Raw genomic sequence first — 23,001 nt, forward strand, 5'->3', positions numbered from 1 at the left:
ATAATAATAATAATAAAAAAAAATCTGCAGGAAGTGGAAATGCAGTTTGAATTTTAATAACTGTCTTCATTCTTTGTCCTCTGATTGATTGGTCTGACTCAAATTCAAAGCCGCAACGTCCCTTTATATCAATTACTTGTCTGACCAGCAAAGTGCAGGAATCAAACAACTCAACGGCCATTCAGAGAACAAGTCCCCGTAGAAATCTAATGGTGAACCAAGCAAAATATACTGTCTTGACTAGGGATGTGTCAGGCCTGTATCTCAGTTACTTTGTTTTGCTTTCGTTTCTATCGCTGACCTGACTACTGACTAAGCTCAAGGAAAAGCCTGCATACCGAAGCCTGTTTGAAGTCCTGGGAACAGCAGCTATGTTTGTGTTCTGTAATCACTTGCAAATATCATAGCCTTTATACTGCTGTTAGACAGCGAGCTCATTGCTGTCAGCTTTTCTTCATGCTCTGTACTCCTATTTAGACCAAGTAAAAACCAGCTTCTTTTGGACCTGGCTGTCTCGATGTGGTTTGTTTTGGTTCTGATTTAGACCAAGGGCTCACATTCTGACAGCAATCTTTCATCACCCTTTTTATCAGTCAGGCTGGAGCCCAGGAGGGTTCGCCTGCCACTCAGATGGGAGCTAAGACAGAGCTCTCCGAGTGAGTTTACCGTGGCTGGAGCCCCGTGTGGTTCACCCCCGGTCCCGGTGGATCTGTTCCCCGGGTAGCGGGTTCCTCGCCGGAGCCCTGGAAGGGTCTCATCCCTGATACCTTCCTTTTAGGACGCCCTAGACAACGTTCAACGGGCAGAAGTGGAACGTAGCCGCCTGAATGGACTTGTATGGGCGCAGCACGGAGGCCAGCGCCCGCCACGACCTCCTGGCGTCAAATTGTCCAGTGGAGGATGCTCGACTGGCCCGGGTGTGCGGAACCGGGCCAAAAACACTGTCGTAACGGATGGTTGCACTCTTCCACGGAATGACCTCGACCACCACTTCAATGGCCGGGATTGATAAGCTGTCAACCCCCGCCTCTGGTGTCAGCGCAGCAACCTTAGCGGTTCGGATCCAGCCGCGACTGGATCTTCCAGATCAAACCGGACATATTCCGGCATGGGAGCAGGAGGCTCTGCCACTAGTTACCATGGCCCTGACCACCAAACTCGAAGCAGACCAAGTTTTGGCGGATCGTAAGGGGGTCAAAGAGGACTTGCACTATGAGGACACTCTCTGGGCTGCAAACCTCCGAATCAGCCAGCCCCGTCGCTTAGGTGATGTGGGCGAGGATATGTTTTTGCTCCAAAAGCACAAGCGGGTACACGTAGACCGAGTGGCCCGCTTGCAGGATCAGATGAACTTTTGGCTTCACGACAACGACTGCTTGCAGCAGATACAAGCCGAACCGGATGACTCGGCCCCAGCTCCACAACCAGGGTCTCCTGATCAGGCTCAACCGCAGCAACCTGCGGCACCTTTGGGCGGAGCGCCCATGTTGCCAGTAACTCCAGCAGTGCCTGTGGCGCCAGGAGACTCCAGAGCTCCCGTCCTGCCACCGCCAGGAAGGCCAGGGGCCCCGTTCCTTGGATCTACACCAGCACCTGTAATACTTCAACGCAGAGGCACCGCGGCCACCCGCAGTACAGCACCGGGACTGCCCACACCCTCTGCACTTCCTACTTCTGCAGACCCCTCTGGGTCCTGGATTACAAGTGCCCCAGTGAGGGACAATTCCCAGTGGGGGAACGCATCGCCCCGAGTTCGGGGACGACTTCAACGCAGAGGCACCGCGGCCACCCGCAGTACAGCACCGGGACGGCCCACACCCTCTGCACTTCCTACTTCTGCAGACCCCTCCGGGTCCTGGATTACAAGTGCCCCAGTGGGGGACAATTCTTCACCTTCGAACAGGGATCTTCCCAGGGATACCCCAGCGTTAACCCTGGACTCACCTCTTGACCTGTCACAAAACCGAGGAATGCCTCAACGCGAAGGCACCGCGGCCGCCCGCAGTACAACGCCGGGTCGGTTCACACCCCCTGCATTTTATTTCAGAGACTCTCCCGGTCTTCCTACTTCTACAGACCCCTCCGGGTCTCGGGTTACAAGTGCCCCAGTCGGGGACAATTCTCCATCTTCGGACGGAGATCACCTCCGGGATACCCCAGCGCTAAACCTGGACTCGCCTCTTGACCTGTCAAATAACCGGTCACAGCCTGCGGTGAATGGAACGTCCCCGCAGACCCCCGCAGTTTCTCCTGTAAAACCTACGAAACCGACGAAGGTGAAAGAAGTAGAAAATACGATGTATGTGGACGCAGTGTTACAACGCTATAAAGGGGGTCCCCAACTGCCTGTCAGGGCACTTATTGACTCCGGCTGCGGTCGCACTTTAATTAGTGAAACCACATTCGCAGCTCTCAAAGTCAAGTCCGAGGCGCTACCAGCTCCCGTCCAATTTGCCCAGATGGATGGAAGCCATTTCAAGGGGGGCCCAGTTGATCATCGCACTAAAGGGGTGGCGATGGGTATTGGCTCTCATTGGGAGCAAATAGACTTAACCATAGTGTCAGGCTGCTATCTCGGTTTCAGTATTGTTTCTGTGTCGGTACTGTACTGTCTAGCCTCAAGGCCGACCACACATACCAAGGCCTGGGAATACTGCTCCTGGGAAAGTTGACTCTGTCTGTGTATGCTGATGTTGTATAATCTCCCGCCATTTACTGCCTTATATTATCGTTCGGCTAGTGAGACTCTCATAGCTGCCATAGTTCCCTGTATGCACTGTATTGCCTTTTTGACCAGTAAAAGCCATCTGCTTGGATTCTATATGACTCTGTGGTGATTTCTGGTTCGAAGGGTCAGGAGCTTACATTATGGCAGCTATCCCATCTTCTTTATTGTACTACTAGTCAGGCTGGAGCCCAGGGGGGTTCGCCTGCCACTTGGATGGGAGCTGAGAAGCTCTCCAAGTGACCTACTATCCTGGATTCCTCTCGGAAGGATCCCACCCTGTTACAGGACATAGTCGCTGAACTCTTCAGAACTACCCTAGAGGTTTGCCGCTTGAGGGGACTGGTACAGGAGCAGTGGCAATCTCTTAAAGGGACTCTCTGGATGTTGACGTCGGAGGATACTGATACTCGTTTAGATCTTCAAGACTTGGATCAATTACTGGACGATGCCCGGTTGGCAACTGAGGATTTACAAGTACTAACTGGACTTTTGGATAATCTTATTTCTCGAGAGACTCTTTCCTCTAGTTCTACCATGGCAGGAGCCCCTCCGGAGGGTTTTTCCCTGATCCCGGATGCGGCCAGCTGTCAGGCTGAAGCCAAGCGAGTCGCTATTCGCACCGCTCTTCTCCTTGTGGAATGTACAAAGGACACCCCGGTCGCCACCTTGGCTCAAGCTTTGACCTCGACTTTTGGAGCCGATGCACCTGCACTGGCTGTTCGAATACAACCCTTGCTGGGCGGGGAATCCGACCCCATACTCTCACTCCTGGAAACAGAACTTTTACCGCGCATTACGGCGGAGGCTGCCCTAAGACTTGAGAACGCCAAAGTTCTTGCGGATAAGGATGCCGCCGAAGCGGCTAAGGTCGCAAGAGAGAGAGAGGCTGCTGACGCAGCCAAGGCGGCAGCAGCAAGGGTTAGGGATCGGGCGAGAATGGATACGCGCCCCAAGGACACTGTACAAGGGCTATCAGGTCTGTCTTTTTCCCCGGCGTTTGTCCCGTCGCGCGCGACCCAACGCGCACGCCGTTTGGCTGACCGACGTCGAGACTCAGGAGAGTCTGAAGACGAGGATCTTTATGGAGATAGCTCTCAATGGGCCACGAGCTTCCGGACCAGTAAACCTCATCTCACTGGTGGCCCAAGTGAGGAGGTTCACCTCTTACGAGCCCAGAATCGGGAGCTCTCCGACCGTGTTGATCAACTCCAAGAACTAATGGAACGTATGCTTCAGGATAACAGGCAATTGCAACAAACCCTGATAGCCCAAGCACAGCCTGTTCCGATACCGGGTCAGGGGGTGCCCATCCAGCCACCCCAACCACCCGCTAATGTGCCTGCTCCACCCTTGCCTCCCGGAGCTCCCGTTGTTCCTCCGCCCGGACCACCCGTGCAACCGGGCCAACCTGCGCCCGGCCCTTGGAAGCAACTTAAATTGAGGACTACGTACGACGGATCTCTCGAGACTTTGCCTTGTTTCTTGCATCAAGTGGACAGTTATATGCGAGAACAAGGACAACTTTTCCCCACGGAAGATAGCCGGGTGCGTTATGTAGCTTCCCTTCTGACAGGTAAAGCAGCTGACTGGATGGTCCTCCAGTTTGACACCCGCTCTCGGGCTATTCGTTCCCTCAACAACTTCATGACTGCTCTGAGAAGGAGGTTTGAAGACCCCTTCCTGGGGGAAAGAGCCAAAACGGAACTCTTACAACTAAAACAAGGCTCTGCTACAGTTCGAGAATTTGCCGATGAATTTCAACGACTGGCAAGCAAAATTGTAGGCTGGCCCGAGACCACCCTAATTCATCATTTCAGGGAAGCCTTGCACCCTGACGTTCTGAACTGGTCATACATGCGGGGCGATCCCGATACCCTTGAAGACTGGATTCTATTGGCCGAGGAAGTGGAAAGCCGCCGACGCTTTATTTCCCTAGTCCGTCAAAAGCACAAGGAAAAAGGCACCCAAAAGCCTCAATCCAAGGCACCACCGCCCGTCCCACGAAATCCTCCACGTCCGCCCCAGGAACGTGAAGTCCGATTTCAGAGAGGTGCCTGTCTTACTTGCGGAGAAATGGGCCACTTTGCAGCTGTTTGCCCGCACCGCCATGAATTATTTCGTCCCAGCACGACGACCCGCGCCAGAGGTCGTCCACCACGCAGAGGCACCGCGGCCACCCGCAGCGCAGCTCCGGGAAGACCCACACCCTCTGCACTCCATGCCGGAGACCCAGCCTCCCTGCCTACTACCAACGACCCCGCCGGGTCTCGGATTACAAGTGCCCCATTGGGGGACAACTTTCCCTCTTCGGATGAGGAAAATCCTTGGAATTCTCTAGCCTTAAACCTGGAATCTCCCCTCGACTTGTCAAAAAACGGCTCCGGTCTGTGGTGAATGGAGCGTCTCCACAGACCTCTCAGGATCCTCCTGTTAAACCGAATGCTCCTACCAAAATCAAAGAAGTGGACTCCACCGTCTACGTGGATGCAGTTTTACAACACATTAACGGTGGCCCACAACTACCCGTCAAAGCACTAATCGACTCCGGTTGCTGTCGCACTCTCATAAGCGAAGCCACTTTTGCTGCACTCAGAGCCGAATCTGAGGCTTTACCCGCCCCTGTCCAATTTGCCCAAATGGACGGGAGCCATTTCCAGGGGGGTCCAGTTGATCACCGCACCATAGGGGTGGCAATGGGAATTGGCTCCCACTGGGAGCAAATAGACTTCACTATAGCCCCTATCCGTTTTGAAGTGGTCTTGGGTATTAACTGGATTAAAGGACATAGTCCCAGTATTAACTGGGAAACAAACACTATCTCCTTCGCCAGCCCCATGTGCAAGCAGCACCAGCAGAACTTTGCACTGTTATATCCGCCCGTACCAGCATTGGCCTCCGATGTCCCAGCACTTCCAGTCCTACCTAATGTATATCGAGACTTTGCGGATGTCTTCGACCTTAAAGAATGTGATACCTTACCCCCCCACCGGGCCTCGGACTGTACAATTGAGGTGGTCAAGGACTGCACATTAACCAAAAGTAAAATTTACCCTATGAGCGCTTCCGAGCGCACTGTTCTCCGAGACTTCCTTGACAAAAATCTCGCCAGAGGGTTCATTCGCCCATCGAATGCCCCGAACTCGGCCCCCGCGTTTTTTGTCCGAAAAAAAGAGGGCCACCTTCGTTTATGCATTGACTTCAGGAAACTCAATGCGGTTACCCAAACCAACGCCTATCCTATCCCATTAATATCTGATATTTTGGGACAGTTACAGGAGGGCCGGGTATTCTCCAAGTTAGACTTGGTGGAAGCCTACTACCGAGTCCGCATCCGCGAAGGAGATGAGCACCTCACTGCCTTCTCTAGCTGTTTCGGTATGTATGAATTCCTCGTGATGCCGTTCGGATTAAAAGGGGCCCCGGGGGTCTTTATGCAACTCATCAACGAAATCCTTCATGACTTGCTGTATCGCGGAGTGGTGGTTTACTTAGACGACATTCTTATTTATTCAAAAACCATGGAAGAGCATGTAACTCTAGTCCGAGAAGTTCTGCAGTGCCTGCGCGACCACCAACTCTTTGCAAAACTAGCTAAATGCGAGTTTCATCAAAGCCAGCTCACATTTTTAGGATACATAATCTCCCACCAAGGTCTTCGCATGGACCCTGTCAAAGTCCAAGCCGTTCTCGATTGGACTCCTCCCACCAACCGCAAGCAAGTGCAACAGTTTTTGGGATTTGCGAACTTTTATCGAGGATTCATTCCTAACTTCGCCCAAGTGGCCCTACCCATTACTGATCTACTCAAAACCAAAGGGAAAGCAAACACAGCTACCTTACCCTCCGCAAAAATCCTGTGGACTGATCAATGCCAAGCCGCGTTTGTGGCTCTCAAACGCCTCTTCACATCCGAACCCGTACTACAGCACCCGGACCCAAACCAAATGTTTATTGTGCAAGTCGATGCCTCCGATGTAGCTATGGGAGGGGCCCTCCTCCAGAAAGGTCCAGATGGCCTCCTTCACCCGTGCGCTTACTTTTCGAGAAAATTTGCGCACGCACAATTGAACTGGCCCATTTGGGAAAAAGAGGCAGCGGCCGTTCACCATGCCCTGACTCTATGGAGACAATTCTTAGAGGGGTCCCATATCCCCTTCGAAGTTTGGACCGATCACAAGAATCTAGCTGCCCTCACGGGGTCCCATAAACTATCAGCAAAACAACAACGTTGGGCTGAATTCTTCGCTCAGTTTCGTTTCGTCCTAAAGCATGTTCCTGGGAAGCAAAACGTTCTCGCAGATGCCCTCTCCCGGTTGCCACAATACCCGGTAAAACTCGAGAGACCAACTGACTCTCTGTTCACCCCTACGCAAAGGGGAGCCCTTCCTGTACTGGCCGTGCAAACTCGATCTCAGCAACAGCATCCCAGATCCAGTTCTCCAGCACCTCCAACCCAAGCGGCTACCCAACCGCCCTCGCAACAACAACGAACCGACGATTCCACTCCTCCAACCCCACCGGCTGCCCTACCGCCTACAATCTGCGCACCACCGCACGTAAGCACTACCCCCATAGCTGGTCCTAAGACTACTATAGCCGGGGGGGGGGTTCCCGCCAAGGTTCCCATCTCCGAATCCTTTTTAAATACCCTTCGGAACCACTGCCTTTCTGAACGCTCCACTCACACCCTACCCCCTGGGGTAATAGAACAGGGAGGCTCATGGTACAAAGATTCTAAATTGTATGTACCCAAGGCACTTCGAAAAGACGTCTTACACTTAGCTCATGGAGTAAAAACAGCTGGACACTTTGGATTCCTAAAAACTCTCCACTTATTGCGCAGACAATTTTGGTGGGGGGGAATGCGTTCCGACGTTGACTCTTTTATTCGCAGCTGCCCTGTTTGCGCCACAGTGAAGCGATCACAAGGCAAACCCCCGGGGCTACTGCAACCTCTAGAAACACCCACCAGACCATGGGAAGTGATTGCTATGGACTTTATGACTGATCTCCCTCTCAGCGGGGGAAAAACTGTATTATGGGTTGTTACTGATTTGTTTTCCAAGCAAATCCATTTAGTTCCATGCGCAGGGATCCCCTCTGCTCAAAAAATGGCCCGCCTCTTCGTGACACAGATCTTCAAATTACATTCGTTTCCGCGCAAAATAATATGTGACCGCGGCAGTGGCTTTGTTTCCAAGTTTTGGAAAGCATTCCTCAAGTTGGTGGGGGTTGAACAAGGATTGTCTACTGCATACCATCCTCAAACCGATGGTCAAACTGAACGTGTAAATGCTGTCCTTGAATGTTATTTACGCTGTTATGTAAACTACCACCAAGATAACTGGGTAGAACTGTTACCTTTTGCAGAATATGCCTACAATAATGCTGTACATCAATCTACAGGTTTTAGCCCATTCTATGCAGTGTATGGACAGGATTTTGGTCCTGTTACGCCCAGAAGTAATGTGGAGGGGGAGGGAGATCCTGACGTTGCTTCCTGGGCACACACCCTCCGTACCACTTGGCCTTGGCTCGTTAGCAATCTCGACCGGGCCAAGCGCAAATACAAAGCACAAGCTGATAAACATCGTTCCCCCGGGGGCGAACTGTGAGTGGGTAAATTGGTCTATCTTTCCACCAAAAACCTACGTTCCACCCGTCCGTGCCTTAAACTCAATGCTAAATTCATTGGCCCTTTCCCGATCACACGGGTCATAAATCCTGTCACGGTGGAATTAGCTCTCCCGAAAACCCTGAGGCGTGTTTTCCACATTAGCCTCCTGAAGCCCCATACGGCCTCTCCACAATGGCATCCCGATCCGCCCCCCGAACAGCCCATTATGGTGGGGGGGGAAGAGCACTTCGAAGTCTCCAAAATCCTTGACTCTCGTGTTCACCATGGAAACCTACAGTATTTGGTCCGTTGGAAACACTTCCCCCCTGCCTACGACGAATGGATTCGCGCACGGGATGTCTCCGCCCCCAAACTAATCGATGCCTTTCACACTGCCTACCCGGACAGACCATCCCCCTTACAGACTGGGAGGGGGCCTTAAGGGGAGCAGGATGTCAGCCCGCTATCTCGGTTTCAGTATTGTTTCTGTGTCGGTACTGTACTGTCTAGCCTCAAGGCCGACCACACATACCAAGGCCTGGGAATACTGCTCCTGGGAAAGTTGACTCTGTGTATGCTGATGTTGTATAATCTCCCGCCATTTACTGCCTTATATTATCGTTCGGCTAGTGAGACTCTCATAGCTGCCATAGTTCCCTGTATGCACTGTATTGCCTTTTTGACCAGTAAAAGCCATCTGCTTGGATTCTATATGACTCTGTGGTGATTTCTGGTTCGAAGGGTCAGGAGCTTACACATAGCCCCTATCCGATTCGAGGTGGTCCTAGGAATTAATTGGATTAAGGGTCATAATCCCTATATAGATTGGGAGACGGACACTATCTCCTTTACCAGTTCCAAATGCGAACAGCACCGGCAGCACGTCGCGCTGCTGGCTCCACCCGCTCCGGCATTGACCTCTGATATCCCATCGCCACCGTCCCTGCCCGATGTATACCAAGACCTTGCCGATGTCTTTGACATTAAAGAATGCGATGCCTTACCACCCCACCGTGCCACAGACTGTGCATTTGAAGTAGTAAAGGACTGCACACTGACCAAAAGCAAGATTTACCCTATGAGCGCTTCCGAGCGCACTGTGCTTCGGGACTTTTTGGATAAAAATCTTGCTCGAGGGTTCATCTGACCATCGAACACTCCTAACTCTGCTCCTGCGTTCTTTGTCCGAAAAAAGGAGGGCGACCTGCGTCTATGCATTGACTTTCAAAAGCTCAACGCAGTCACCCAAGCCAACGCCTACCCCATACCATTGATTTCGGATATTTTGGGACAGTTACAAGAGGGATGTATATTCTCCAAATTGGACCTAGTAGAAGCTTACTACCGCGTCCGTATCCATGAGGGGGACGAACCCCTCACTGCCTTCTCCAGCTGTTTTGGAATGTTTGAATTCCTCGTGATGCCCTTCGGGCTAAAAGGGGCCCCGGGGGTCTTCATGCAGCTCATCAACGAAATACTACATGATTTGCTGTACCGCGGGGTGGTGGTTTATTTGGATGACATCCTTATTTATTCGAAAACCATGGAGGAACATGTTGCTCTGGTCAGAGAAGTTTTACAACGACTCCGTAACCACCAGCTCTATGCAAAACTGTCCAAGTGCGAATTTCACCGAAAGCAGATAACTTTCTTGGGATACATAATCTCTCATCGTGGCCTTAGCATGGACCCCGCTAAAGTCCAATCGGTACTTGACTGGACTCCGCCCTCCACCCGCAAGCAAGTGCAGCAAATTCTGGGCTTTGCTAATTTCTACCGCGGTTTCATTCCCAACTTCGCTCAAGTGGCGTTGCCAATCACTGACCTCCTGAAAACAAAGGGTAAAGGGGTTTCTGCAACGTTGCCCTCTGCCAAAATACTATGGACTGATCAATGCCAATCCGCCTTTGTAGCCCTCAGACGGCTTTTCACTTCTGAACCGGTCCTACAGCACCCAAATCCGAACCAAATGTTTATTGTACAGGTCGATGCGTCTGACGTAGCCATGGGGGGGGCCCTACTCCAGAGAGGACCGGACGGTCTCCTTCACCCCTGTGCCTACTTCTCGAAGAAGTTTACACCTTCCCAATTAAACTGGCCCATTTGGGAAAAGGAAGCTTCAGCCGTCCACCATGCCCTTATGCTGTGGAGGCAATTCCTGGAGGGGTCCGGGATCCCCTTTGAAGTTTGGACCGATCACAAAAATCTAGCTGCCCTCACGGGGACCCATAAGTTGTCCGCAAAACAACAGCGTTGGGCGGACTTCTTTGCTCAATTCCGTTTTGTTCTCAAACATGTACCTGGGAAACAGAACGTGCTTGCAGATGCCCTATCCCGGTTGCCTCAATACCCAGTAAAACGGGATCGGCCGACAGACTCGTTGTTTACTCCGGAGCAAAGGAAAGCCCTACCCCTACTGGTCGTGCAAACCCGGGCCCAAACCCGGCTCCAGCAGGGGAATCATACCGTAGCTGAAAAGGTATCCAGCCCTAACCAGCAGGCTCCCTCGCCTGTCCCCCTTGCGCCAACTGTATCCAGTGCTCCACAGCAACCAGCCTCTCCTCCCCCTCCACCACCATCAACTCCTGCTTCTCCCTCTCCCACAAACGGAGAGGGGGTGATCATCTCCAATACCTTCCTGGACTCCCTTCGGGCTCAGTGCCTAGCCGAACGCACTGCCCAAACCTTGCCCCAAGGTGTACTCGAGCAAGGTGGTTGTTGGTACTAAGACTCAAAATTATACGTGCCTAAAATACTTCGAAGAGAAGTTCTACAGTTAGCCCATGGAGCTAAGACAGCGAGACACTTTGGGTTCCTGAAAACTCTTCACCTATTGAGCAGACAGTTTTGGTGGGGGGGATGCGTTCTGATGTGGACTCCTTCGTTCGCAGCTGCCCTATCTGTGCCACAGTCAAATGTTCTCAAGGCAAACCCCCAGGACTACTGCAGCAGCTGGAAATCCCCAGTAAACCCTGGGAAGTGATTGCCATGGATTTCATGACGGATCTCCCCCTTAGCGGGGGCAAAAGGGGGTACTATGGGTTGTTACTGACTTATTTTCCAAACAGGTACATTTGGTTCCCTTAGCGGGTATTCCCTCCGCCCCCAAGTTGGCCCATCTCTTCCTGTCACATGTCTTCCGGCTACATTCGTTTCCGTGCAAGATAATCTGCGACCGCAGAAGTAGTTTTATTGCTAAATTTTGGAAAGCTTTCCTCAAATTAGTGGGGGTGGAGCAAGGGTTGTCTAGTGCTTACCATCCTCAAACGGATGGGCAAACTGAACGTGTCAATGCTGTACTGGAATGCTATTTGCGTTGTTATGTCAATTATCACCAAGATGACTGGGTAGAACTGTTGCCTTTTGCAGAATATGCTTACAATAATGCTGTGCATCAATCTACTGGCTTCAGCCCTTTCCATGCTGTGTATGGTCAGGACTTCGGTCCTATTGCCCCTGTAGAAGGGTCTGAGGGGGAGGGGGATCCTGATGTCGCCTCATGGGCGCATGCCCTCCGTACTACTTGGCCCTGGCTGATTAGCAACCTGGACCGAGCCAAACGCAAGTACAAAGCGCAAGCTGATAAGCATCGCTCCCCCAGTAAGGACTTTCAAGTCGGGGACTTAGTATATCTTTCCACCAGAAATCTGCGCTCCACCCGTCCTTGTCACAAACTCAGTGCCAAGTACATTGGCCCATTTCCTATCGCCCGAATCATTAACCCTGTCGCCGTGGAATTGACTCTCCCCAAAACCTTAAGGCGTATCCACCCCGTCTTCCATGTCAGTCTCCTGAAACCCCATGTCGCCTCCTCGGACTGGCATCCAGAGCCGCCTCCCGAACAACCAGTGATGGTGGGAGGGGAGGAACATTTCGAGGTGTCCAAGATCCTGGATTCACGTATACACCATGGATCTCTGCAATACCTAATTCGCTGGAAACACTTCCCCCCTGCCTATGACGAATGGGTGCGTGCACAAAATGTCTTTGCCCCCCGCTTAGTAAACGCCTTTCACACCACCTACCCGGACAAGCCATCCCCCTTGCCAGGAGGAAGGGGGCCTTAAGGGGGGCAGGATGTCAGGCCTGTATCTCAGTTACTTTGTTTTGCTTTCGTTTCTATCGCTGACCTGACTACTGACTAAGCTCAAGGACAAGCCTGCATACCGAAGCCTGTTTGAAGTCCTGGGAACAGCAGCTATGTTTGTGTTCTGTAATCACTTGCAAATATCATAGCCTTTATACTGCTGAGTGTTAGACAGCGAGCTCATTGCTGTCAGCTTTTCTTCATGCTCTGTACTCCTATTTAGACCAAGTAAAAACCAGCTTCTTTTGGACCTGGCTGTCTCGATGTGGTTTGTTTTGGTTCTGATTTAGGCCAAGGGCTCACAGGATGCCAGCCTCCAGATGGGGCCTGGAGATTTCCTGGAATTACAACTATCTCCAGACGACAGAGATCAGTTCCCCTGAAGAAAATGGATGCTTTAGAAGGTGGGCTCTGTGACATTATACCCCACCAAAGTCCCTCCCCTCCCCAAACCCCGCCTCCTCATGCTCCACCACCCATATTTCCTTCTTTCAAATTTCACCTATGGGAGAGAAAAAAGACATAATAAATAAACCATTCATTCCTCCCCACTAAATATTTTTTATTTTGCATCTTTGAATTTGCCTCACATTTCATTAAAAGCAAACACAAATGAAGCTTGTGACACAACTCAGACTTCAGTACAATATATTTTATTTGTGAAGGAAGTTGATAAATCTTCTGATGCCCAAAGGGAAATTCCAGACAAGTTTCGAGGAGACATTTTATATCTATGGATTGGCTTCTGGGCCACTTCCAACAGGTGGCATCATTTCAATCTGTTTGGGCAGAATGGTGGTGGGTAGGGTTGCCAGGTCCCCATTCTCCATTGGCAGGAGGTTTTGGGAGGCAGGGCTGGGGGGATCACGCACGCGGCTGCACGCGATGCGATCATGTCACATCCGGGTTTACCCCTGGAAGCGCTGCATCACTGTGGCCAGGCAGCACTTCCGGGGGTAAACCCGGAAATGATGTGATCACACTGTGCGATGCTCCACATGTGTCTCCACTATTGAGCAGCTGGGTGGATTGGTGGGCAATTGCCCGCCGAAACCACCCACCTGGCAACCCTAGTGGTGGGCAGTCCCATCAAGTAGCAGCTGACTTATGGAGACCCTGTAGGGTTTTCAAGACAAGAGAAAAACAGAAGCATGCTGCCACCACCTGCCTTGGAGCTATTTGGCAGAAAACCACCTTCAAAACCATGCCCCAAGTATGGTACCTGGATCCTTTGGAGGTTCAGAATTACTCTAGATTTTGTAAGACGCATGGAGCTGACCCTCTCTTCCTCATCCCTTCTACACAAACAATCTGTGATGTGACTGGCACTTCCTGATGATGTAAGGACCTCTGGATCCTGTGGAGGCCCACAGTGTGATGACATCACATGTTATTTGTGTAGACATTGCAAGAAGAGAAGGAGAAGTCAGCAATGGTGGTTCCGTCTCTCCGACAAACTCGAGTTTGGTCCTCAGCTTTGAGAGAACATCTTTCAGCAATCATAACTGCATCACAAAAGCAAAATAAAATAAAATAATAAACATGTGTTTTGCGTCTCAGTCATATTTTCAAAAAGAACTTCTTCTTGTAGAGGAGATAAGCCACAAACACCCAGATTGATGTGCCCAGAAGATTTTGAACGAGGAGCTCCGCATGGGAGATTGGAGACTTCGTTTCCCAGCTGAAAGGGAAGTAACTGCCCAGAAGGGAGTGTCCAACATAGACAAAGATGGAGTTCATCCCTGTGCATTCATGAAAAACAAATCAAACATTTCAGGATGTTCCCTCATGGAGCAGAATGCATAACAGTTGTGCAACATCTTTGCAAATTAAAAAAAAAGTGCAAGAGATTTTAATGACCACTTTTCTTCCTGCCACACCTCCTACTTTTGAGGTCATGCCTTGGTGTTTTCTCTTGGCCCAAGGGTAAGGCTGAAATCCCTAGTGATGCATCAAGAGTTTGCCAGCTCTGGTAATGTTAAGAGATCCAGGAAGATCGTCAGGTCTGCTGTGGAAAGCGCTTCTAAAAATCCTGTGATGCCTTCAAGACTTACCCATGGATAGGTTACTGCAGGAGTCCCCAACCTTTCTGACCCTGCAGGCAACTTTGGAATCCTGACCTCTTTAAGTGACCATATCGCCAGTATTCACAAACTTTCTCTCAGCCTTTGAACATTTTTTTTATTATCTTTATAGAGTACAACTAGGGCCGCCAACCTCCAGGTACTAGCTGGAGATCTCCCACTATTACAACTGATCTCCAACCAATAGAGATCAGTTCACCTAGCGAAAATGGCCGCTTTGGCAATTGGACTCTATGGCATTGAAGTCCCTCCCCTCCCCAAACCCTGCCCTCCTCAGGCTCCATTCCAACAATCTCCAGGTATTTCCCAACCCAGAGCTGGCAACCCTAAGTACAACTCCCAAAGCAGCCATTTTCTCCAGGTGAACTGATCACTGTCATCTGGAGATCAGTTGTAATAGTGGGAGATCTCTAGCCACCACCTGGAGGTTGGCAACCCTAGTGTTTAGGCAGTGAAGGGAAGCAACTGGAAGGAAACGGAAAGACCCTGAACGTTCCCCAGGGTGCTGTTCTTAGGCTGGGCCCCATGTGCAGCTAAGCCGCATTATGCGAATTCATCCCAGCGAATTCATCCCAGCAGAGGCCTGAGTTACGGCCCACTGTAGCCATCTCGCGCTGCTGCGTCATAAATTGCGGACCAATATCCCTGAACAAACACATAATTAAATAGGGATTGTCAAGTGGCTCCAGAGGAAGTCTGAAGATTGAGCAACGTACAGAATGATTTATCCGGCCTCTGCCAGGTAGCCCCTCCCTTTTCAAAGCCGGATCAGTTGTTAATGTCAATAAGCACTTATATGAATCACAGCACAGCCTTTTCATGGGCTGTGACTGACATGATGCAAGTCTCAGACAAGGAACGGAGGACCTTTGTGCTGAACATCATTATTATTAATTCATTTATTAGTTTCTCTCTCTCTCTCTCTCTCTCTCTCTCTCTCTCTCTCTTTAATCTAGCTAACTTTTACTTTAATGATTCTGCTGAAATGACCAACAGGTCTTAACCAGGACCACACTAAAGCACAATGGCCAAAATATTTAATATATTCCCCAACAAGAAGACCCAGCAAGAGATGGATTGACTCAATAAAGGAAGCCACAGCCCTCAACTTGCAAGACCTGAGCAAGGCTGTCAAAGATAGGACATTTTGGAGGACACTGATTCATAGGGTCGCCATGAGTTGGAAGCAACTTGATGGCACTTAACACACACACATATTCCCCGTATCTGTCAGACCTACTCGCTGTGTCTCAGATAGTTTCGTTTTCTCACAGACTTTCGTTCAAGGACTGTTCAAGGACTGTTTCCCCAAAACTGCATTCGTATTCCCTTTGAAGCTAGCAGGTGCCCGGGGGAGCCGTGGTGCCTCTAGACTGTTTGAGGTTATCTCGTGAGACTGTATTGCTGCCGCTTTTTCTACTGTTCTTATATTATCAAGGGCATGCCATTTCCCCCCATTGCTGTCTTTGGATTTCTAAGCTCTGCTTGCCTGTGATACCATTAAACCAACTCTTTTGGACTACTAAGTCTCCTGGTGTGGCTTTTGGTTGTCGATGGGACAAGTGCTTACAGTATCCTTTAAAATAGGCAGCCAATGTATATATAATTTCTGCTATCTTTACCATCTTTGATTGGGGTGAGTGCCTTCTTTCCACTATGAAATGACTCAACCAGTCTCTATCTATCAATCTCAAATAACAGACAATGACAGAAACAAGTGACTTGTTCTACCCATACTGCCAGACCCACAAAGGCAGATCCTATTGGAAAATGGAACTTTACTAAATCTGCCCTTCGAATCAGGGGACAGCTGAGCATTCAATCGGGCCATCGTATAAAAGGTAAAGGTAGTCCTCTGTGCAAGCACCAGGTCATTACTGGCCCATGGGGTGATGTCACATCCCGATGTTTACTAGGCAGACTATGTTTACTGGGTGGTTTGCCACTGCCTTCCCCAGTCGTCAACCCTTTACCCCCTGTAAGCCGGGTACTTGTTTTACTAACTTTGGAAGGATGGAAGGCTGAGTCAACCTCAACACAACTACCTGAAACCGACTTCCGTCGGGATCAAACACAGGTGGTGAGCAGAGCTCGGACTGCAGTACTGCAGTGCAGCTTACCACTCTGCGCCACGGGGCTCTTACTGTTAGGGAGGAAGGCGGGGTATAAATGTAATAAAATAAGCCAGGGGTGTCAAACGTAAAGCCCGCAGGCCAGATCCGGTCCCTTGAGAGCTCTTAAAGGTAAAGGTACTCCCCCTGTGCAAGCACTGGATCATTACTGACCCATGAGATGACGTCACATCCCAACGTTTACTAAGCAGACTATGTTTATGATGTTTTTTTTGCCATTGCCTTCCCCAGTCATCTACACTTTACTCCTAGCAAGCTAGATACTCATTTGACCGACCAAGGTCCATCAAGTCCAGCAGTCTGTTCACACAGTGGCCAACCAGGTGCCTCTAGGAAGCCCACAAACAAGACAACTGCAGCAGCACCATCCTGCTTGTGTTCTACAGCACCTAAGATAATAGGCATGCTCCTCTGAGACTGGAGAGAATAGGTCTGCATCATGACTAGTATCCATTCTAACTAACAGCCATGAATACCCCTCTCCTCCATGAATATGTCCACTCCCCTCTTAAAGCCCTCCAAGCTGGCAGCCATCACCACATCCTGGGGCAGGGAGTTCCACAATTTAACTATGCGTTGTGTGAAAAAATACTTCCTGTTATCTGTTTTGAATCTCTCACCCTCCAGCTTCAGCAGATGACCCCACATTCTGGTATTATGAGGCAGGGAGAAAAGGTGAACTGTAAGTCTGCCAAGGGGCATTATAGCAAACTCGTCTCACTGTTAGTGTTCCAGTCAAGGGTTACATGAAGTTACGACTCTGCAATCTTACCTGGAAAGATGAAAGGCTGGCCTCCCCACCAATTTTTCACATCAATGACATAAAACATGATCGCCAGCAGGACAAAGGAGAAGCTGCTCAATGTTGTGACGTAGGAGAGAGACCTAATAAATATGGAAAATAATGAGAGACATCAGCTCCGGGTTTCCTGATAGCCCAGTGTCTGTGAAACCCAGCTGGCCTAAGTCAACTGACCAATGGAGAACTCATGGGAAGAAAAGTGCAGCAGCTCAAAAGAGTGGGGAACCCAACAATTAACCACTAAGAGTGGAAAATGTACAAAAAAATGTATTTTGAAAAAATAAGTGAGCTGTGACCTTGCATTGAGACAGCTGGTTAGACAGAAACTGGCGTCTTCAGCTTCTCATTTGACTGGGGCTTTGTACAAGAGAGAAGCATGCTTCATATCTGAAGAACAGCATTTATTTATCTGAAGAAGATAATTTGAAACTTCCCACTAGCTGTCATAATATATGTTATTCATAAGGCTTTTTGATTTGTTGCTGACTTTTCAATGATGGCTAGGGTTGCCAACTTCCAGGTACTAGCTGGAGATCTCCTGCTATGAAGAAGAAGAAGAAGAAGAGTTGGTTTTTATATGCCAACTTTCTCTACCACTTAAGGAAGAATCAACCTAGCTTACAATTACCTTCCCTTCTCCTCCTCACAACAGACACCCTGTGAGGTAGGTGGGGCTGAGAGAGCTCTAAGAGAGCTGTGACTAGCCCAAGGTCACCCAGCTGGGTTCATGTGGAGGAGTGGGGAATCAAACCTGGTTCTCCACATCAGAGTCCACTGCTCCAAACCACTGCTCTTAACCACGATACCACACTGGTTCCCTCAATGGGGTATAATGACATACAGCCCAGCCTACAAAGCAGCCATTTTCTCCAGGGGAACTGATCTCTGTAGTCTGGAGATCGGTTGTAATAGTGAGAGATCTCCAGGTGCTACCTGGAGGTTGGCAACCCTACTGGTAGGGCTGGAAACTCTCACTAGCTTTATTTATCGACAATAATATATGAACAACTATTGGCTGTAGTTACTAAAAGGAATCCAAGCAGGTGTCAGGGAAGGGCATCATTGCCATGTCTTGCTTAGTTAGTTGCTTAATTAGTTGTAATTAGGGTTGCCGGCCAGAAGTGTGGTCATGTGATGCAGTTATGCTTCAGCAAGCCCTCCAACTCTATGATTTTCTCAGGATTGCTAGAGTGTTGCGGCAATGTGAGGCGTCACTTCCAGTAATTCGACCAGAAGGGATGTTACAGTGTTGCCGCAACAGCATTTTTCACCCCTGCTTTCTGCACCGGGCAGCAGCGGGGCAACGGAGGCAGGGGACATACACAGCCACCAGCTGTGACATTTCACACAGCTGCCTCTTTGGGGCTTCCTTTTGTTTCTGTGCGCCTTTTCTGCCCATCAGAAGTCGCCTCGCTCTCCCCACCCGTTTTGCCTGCGTTTTCCAGATTCTGGCTAAAACAACAACTGGAAAACACGGGCAAAATGTGCGGGGAGAGTGCGGCGGAGTGAGCAGGGGTGACTGCGGGGAAACGTGCCTGCATAAAAGGCCAGGGTTTCCAAATCGGGTTTAAGAAATTCCTGGAGATCTGGGGGTAGGGTTGCCAACCTCCAGGTGGCGGCTGGAGATCTCCTGCTATTACAACTGATCTTCAGCCGATAGAGATCAGTTCCCCTGGAGAAAATGGCTGCTTTGGCAATTTCACTCTTTGGCATTGAAGCCCCTCCCCTCCCCAAACCCCGCCCTCCTCAGGCTCCACCCCAAAAACTGGTGGTGAAGAGGGACCTGGCAACTCTATCTGGGGGCAGAACCTGGGGAGGGCGGAGTTTGGGAAAGGCAGGGAGCTCAGCAAGTATGTGATGCCATAGAGTCCACCTTTTGGAGCTGCCTTTTCCTCCAGGGGAACTGATCTCTGAAGTCTAGAGATTACTTGTGATTCTAGGAGATCTCTAGGCTCCACCTGGAGGTTGGCAACCTCCCTGTTTAGTGGTTGCCAGAATCTGGAAAATGCTGGCAAAATGCACAGGGAGAGTGAGGCAACCTCTGGCAGGAGGGAAAGGCATGCATAATCAAAAGGAAGCCCTGAAGCAGTCGACAGGGGTGACCATGGGGAAACATCCCTGCATAAAAGGTCTTTGTTTGCTGCAACAGGAATAACTATTCCTCCCATCACTGGTCCTCCTCTGGGCATAGAGCAGGGGTCACTGGGGGAAGGGAGGTGGAGGTAGCTGTGAATCCCTGCATTGTGCAAGGGGTTGGACTAGATGACCCTCGGGATCCCTGCCGGCTCTATGTTTCTATGTTTCTTTGTCCTAAACGATATTGTCCATGCTCTTCCTCAGCTCCAGCCAGCAAGACCGTAAAGTAGCTGCGTATTGATTTTTCACTTCTCCTTTAAAACTGCGAAGTGCTTCATCCAATATCACTCTGATATGCACCATGAAAAGGGCTGGAGGTAATGGGCAACCTTATTTGAGCCACCCGCAGGTGTTCAAAACTAGTTACCTCTCCTTTAAGAGTCAAGGCCTATTCTCTGGGTTTCTGGAAAACATGAAAGAGGTGCTGTTTCTCCAAGTACAATTCCCTCATGTTTGTTGAAGAAGAAGAAGAGTTGGTTTTTATATGCCAACTTTCTCTACCACTTAAGGCAAAATCAAACCGGTTTACAATCGCCTTCCCTTCCCCACAACAGACACCCTGTGAGGTAGGTGAGGCTGAGAGAGCTCTAAGAGAGCTGTGACTAGCCCAAAGTTACCCAGCTGGCTTCGTGTGTAGGAGTGGGGAAACAAATCCAGTTCACCAGATTAGCCTCCACCGCTCATATGGAGGAGTGGGGAATCAAACCCGGTTCTCCAGATCAGACTCCACCGCTCCAAACCACTGCTCTTAACCACTACACCATGCTGGCTCTCAAAGGAACCCCCACTGCATTTGTGAGCAAAGAGCTCTGCCATAAGTAGGGTTGCCAACCTCCCGGTACTAGCTGCAGATCTCCTGCTATTACAACTGATCTCCAGCCGATAAGAGTTCAGTTCACTAGAGAAAATGGCCGCTTTGGCAATGGGACTCTATGGCACTGAAGTCCCTCCCCTACCCAAACCCCACCCTCCTCAAGCTCCCCCCCCAAAAAACCCCACCAGTTGTGAAGAGGGACCTGGTAAGCCTAGCCCTGAGAGAGGTTTCAAAACAAACATTATTATTATTATGTAGATTTTCATACATGCTTTTCAGGCTAACCATGTGACAAAAAGACCATCACAAAGTGATGGGTAATTGAAAAGTTTAAATATATATCTATTACTTTTTATTCCAAATGATTGTGTGGACCTGGATAGCCCAGGCTAGCCCTATCTTGTCTCATCTGGGAAGCTAAGCAGGGTCAGCCCTATTTACTACTTGGATGGGAGGTCACTAAGGAAGTCCAGGGTTACTGTGTAGAGGCAGGCAATGTCAAACCGCCTCTGACACTGGCCTTCCTTGGTGGTCTCCCATCCAAATACTAACCAGGGCCGCCTCTGCTTAGCTTCTGAGATCTGACAAGATCACGCTAGCCTGGGCTATCCAGGCCATCCAGATTAAACAATCTGCAAAGGAAGTATCCCAGAGCAAAGGTGTATATTTCTGCACAAATATATAATGTGAGAAAGGGTAGGCTAACACCATCCACCTAAAGAAACAAGCAAAGCCTGTGAATGTGCAGGAACCATGAAAACACATGGCTAACATCTTGGGTTTAGAGTTGCCAAGTCCCTCTTCACCACCAGCAGGAGGTTCTTGGGGTGGAGCTTGAGGAGGGTGGGGTTTGGGGAGGGGAGGGACTTCAATGCCATAGAGTCCAATTGCCAAAGGGGCCATTTTCTCTGGGGGAACTGAGCTCTGTCGGCTGGAGATCAGTTGTAATTGCAGGAGATCTCCAGGTAGTACCTGGAGGTTGGCAACCCTACATGGGTTGCTTAGCAAGTTGAGGAAGAAATGAGGCGGTTTGGGCAGCAGAGACCACCCGGATGACTGGATGGGAAACTAGGAAGCTTGGCAATAGAGAGGAAAAATGGAGACAGAACAAGAGGGGAAGAAGAGGGGACCAGCAGAGGGAGATTAGATTTCCCCTTCTCCATTAATCTTTGCAGGTCCATACCTTGTGGTTAATGTAATTATTACAACATTTTAATCTCTGCTCTCAGACTTTCAAGGGACTTTCATGTTCCATTCGGAGTCGAGAGAAATGTGTGATCGGCTACCAGGTTTTATGTTTTCAATTAGATGCTTCCCTTTTTTATGTTCCTTCCCAGAAGTTCAAAGATGCAATCTGCCACCAGGTCTGCCGGTTGGATGCTCTTAACAGAAGATATTACACCATGGCTTTTGCTTGTGGATTTTGTTCTGGACCAACTTGATTACATGCAACATATGAAATGAGCTTAAATCAATAACCAAGGGGGCAGCTAAAATATGTTGCATGCATGTGCTTATTAAAACTTGGTGGCAATTTTTTCGTGAAGAAAACTAACACTGGGAGAGGAACAGGCAGTGGCGCATGGCACCTGCCCTTTCTCTGTTCCATATCCAAACCTGAGTTTGCTTAAGAACATAAGAAAGACCATACTGGATCAGACCATGGTCCATCAAGTCCAACAGTCTGTTCACACAGTGGACAACCAGGTGCCTCTAGGAAGCCCACAAACAAGACAACTGCAGCAGCATTATCCTGCCCGTGTTCCACAGCACCTAATCTAGTAGGCATGCTCCTCTGATCCTAGAGAGAATAAGTACGCATCATGACTAGTATCCATGTTGACTAGTAGCCATGAATACCCCTCTCCTCCATGAACATGTCCACTCCCCTCTTCAAGTTGCCAGCCATCACCATATCCTGGGGCAGGGAGTTCCACAATTTAACTATGCATTGTGTGAAGAAATACTTCCTTTTGTCTGTTCAAATCTCTCCGCCTCCATCTTCAGCAAATGACCCCGCGTTCTAGTATTAGGAGAGAGGGAGAAAAGCTTCTCCCTGTCCACTTTCTCCATACCATGCATAATTTTACAGACCTCTATCATGTCTCCCCTTAACTGCCTTCTTTCCAAGCTGAACAGCCCTATGCGTTTTAACCGTTTCTCAAAGGGCAGTTGCTCTATCCCCCTGGTCATTTTGGTTGCTTTTTTCTGCACCTTCTCAAGCTCTGCAATACCCTTTTTTAGGTGTGGTGACCAGAATGTACCCTGTATTCCGAGTGTGGTCTCACCATAGATTTGTTCCTTTAGCAAGGCATCTTTTGTATGTTTGTATAGAGCCAGGGCTTGGGAACTACAAGGATATTTCACGTGTGCATCTTCAATACCTGTTGACCACAGAGTTGAGGAAGAAAAGGGGGGGAGATGGCGCAGTGTGAAAATAAATTTTGTTTCACTGGAAAATCCTTCGAGTGAAACGAAATTTCTTCTCCCGCCGCACCATCTTCTCCCCCTTCTTTTCCTTCTGCATTGGTGCGGCGCTCTTTTCTGCCTTCCAACCACAGAACTGAATATTGACTTGGAAGTGTGAATGAGCTACCAAAC

The 23,001-nt window shown here is 49.7% G+C and overlaps 1 protein-coding gene across 1 annotated transcript in view; it reads right to left on the reverse strand.

Annotated features, from left to right (window-relative positions):
- Positions 1-13,992: 13,992 nt before the first annotated feature.
- The window catches only part of LOC130478392 (heparan-alpha-glucosaminide N-acetyltransferase-like), a 158,905-nt gene continuing 149,896 nt past the window's right edge, over positions 13,993-23,001 (reverse strand). Inside the window, exons 12-13 of the mRNA XM_056850533.1 lie at positions 17,421-17,533; positions 13,993-14,174 (exon numbers count right to left, since the gene is read on the reverse strand). Of these exons, the coding sequence (XP_056706511.1) occupies positions 13,993-14,174; positions 17,421-17,533 (295 nt within the window). The remainder of the gene's footprint in view (positions 14,175-17,420; positions 17,534-23,001) is intronic.

This window comes from Euleptes europaea, chromosome 5 (genome assembly GCF_029931775.1).
Source record: "Euleptes europaea isolate rEulEur1 chromosome 5, rEulEur1.hap1, whole genome shotgun sequence".
NCBI classification, from domain to species: Eukaryota; Metazoa; Chordata; class Lepidosauria; order Squamata; family Sphaerodactylidae; genus Euleptes; species Euleptes europaea.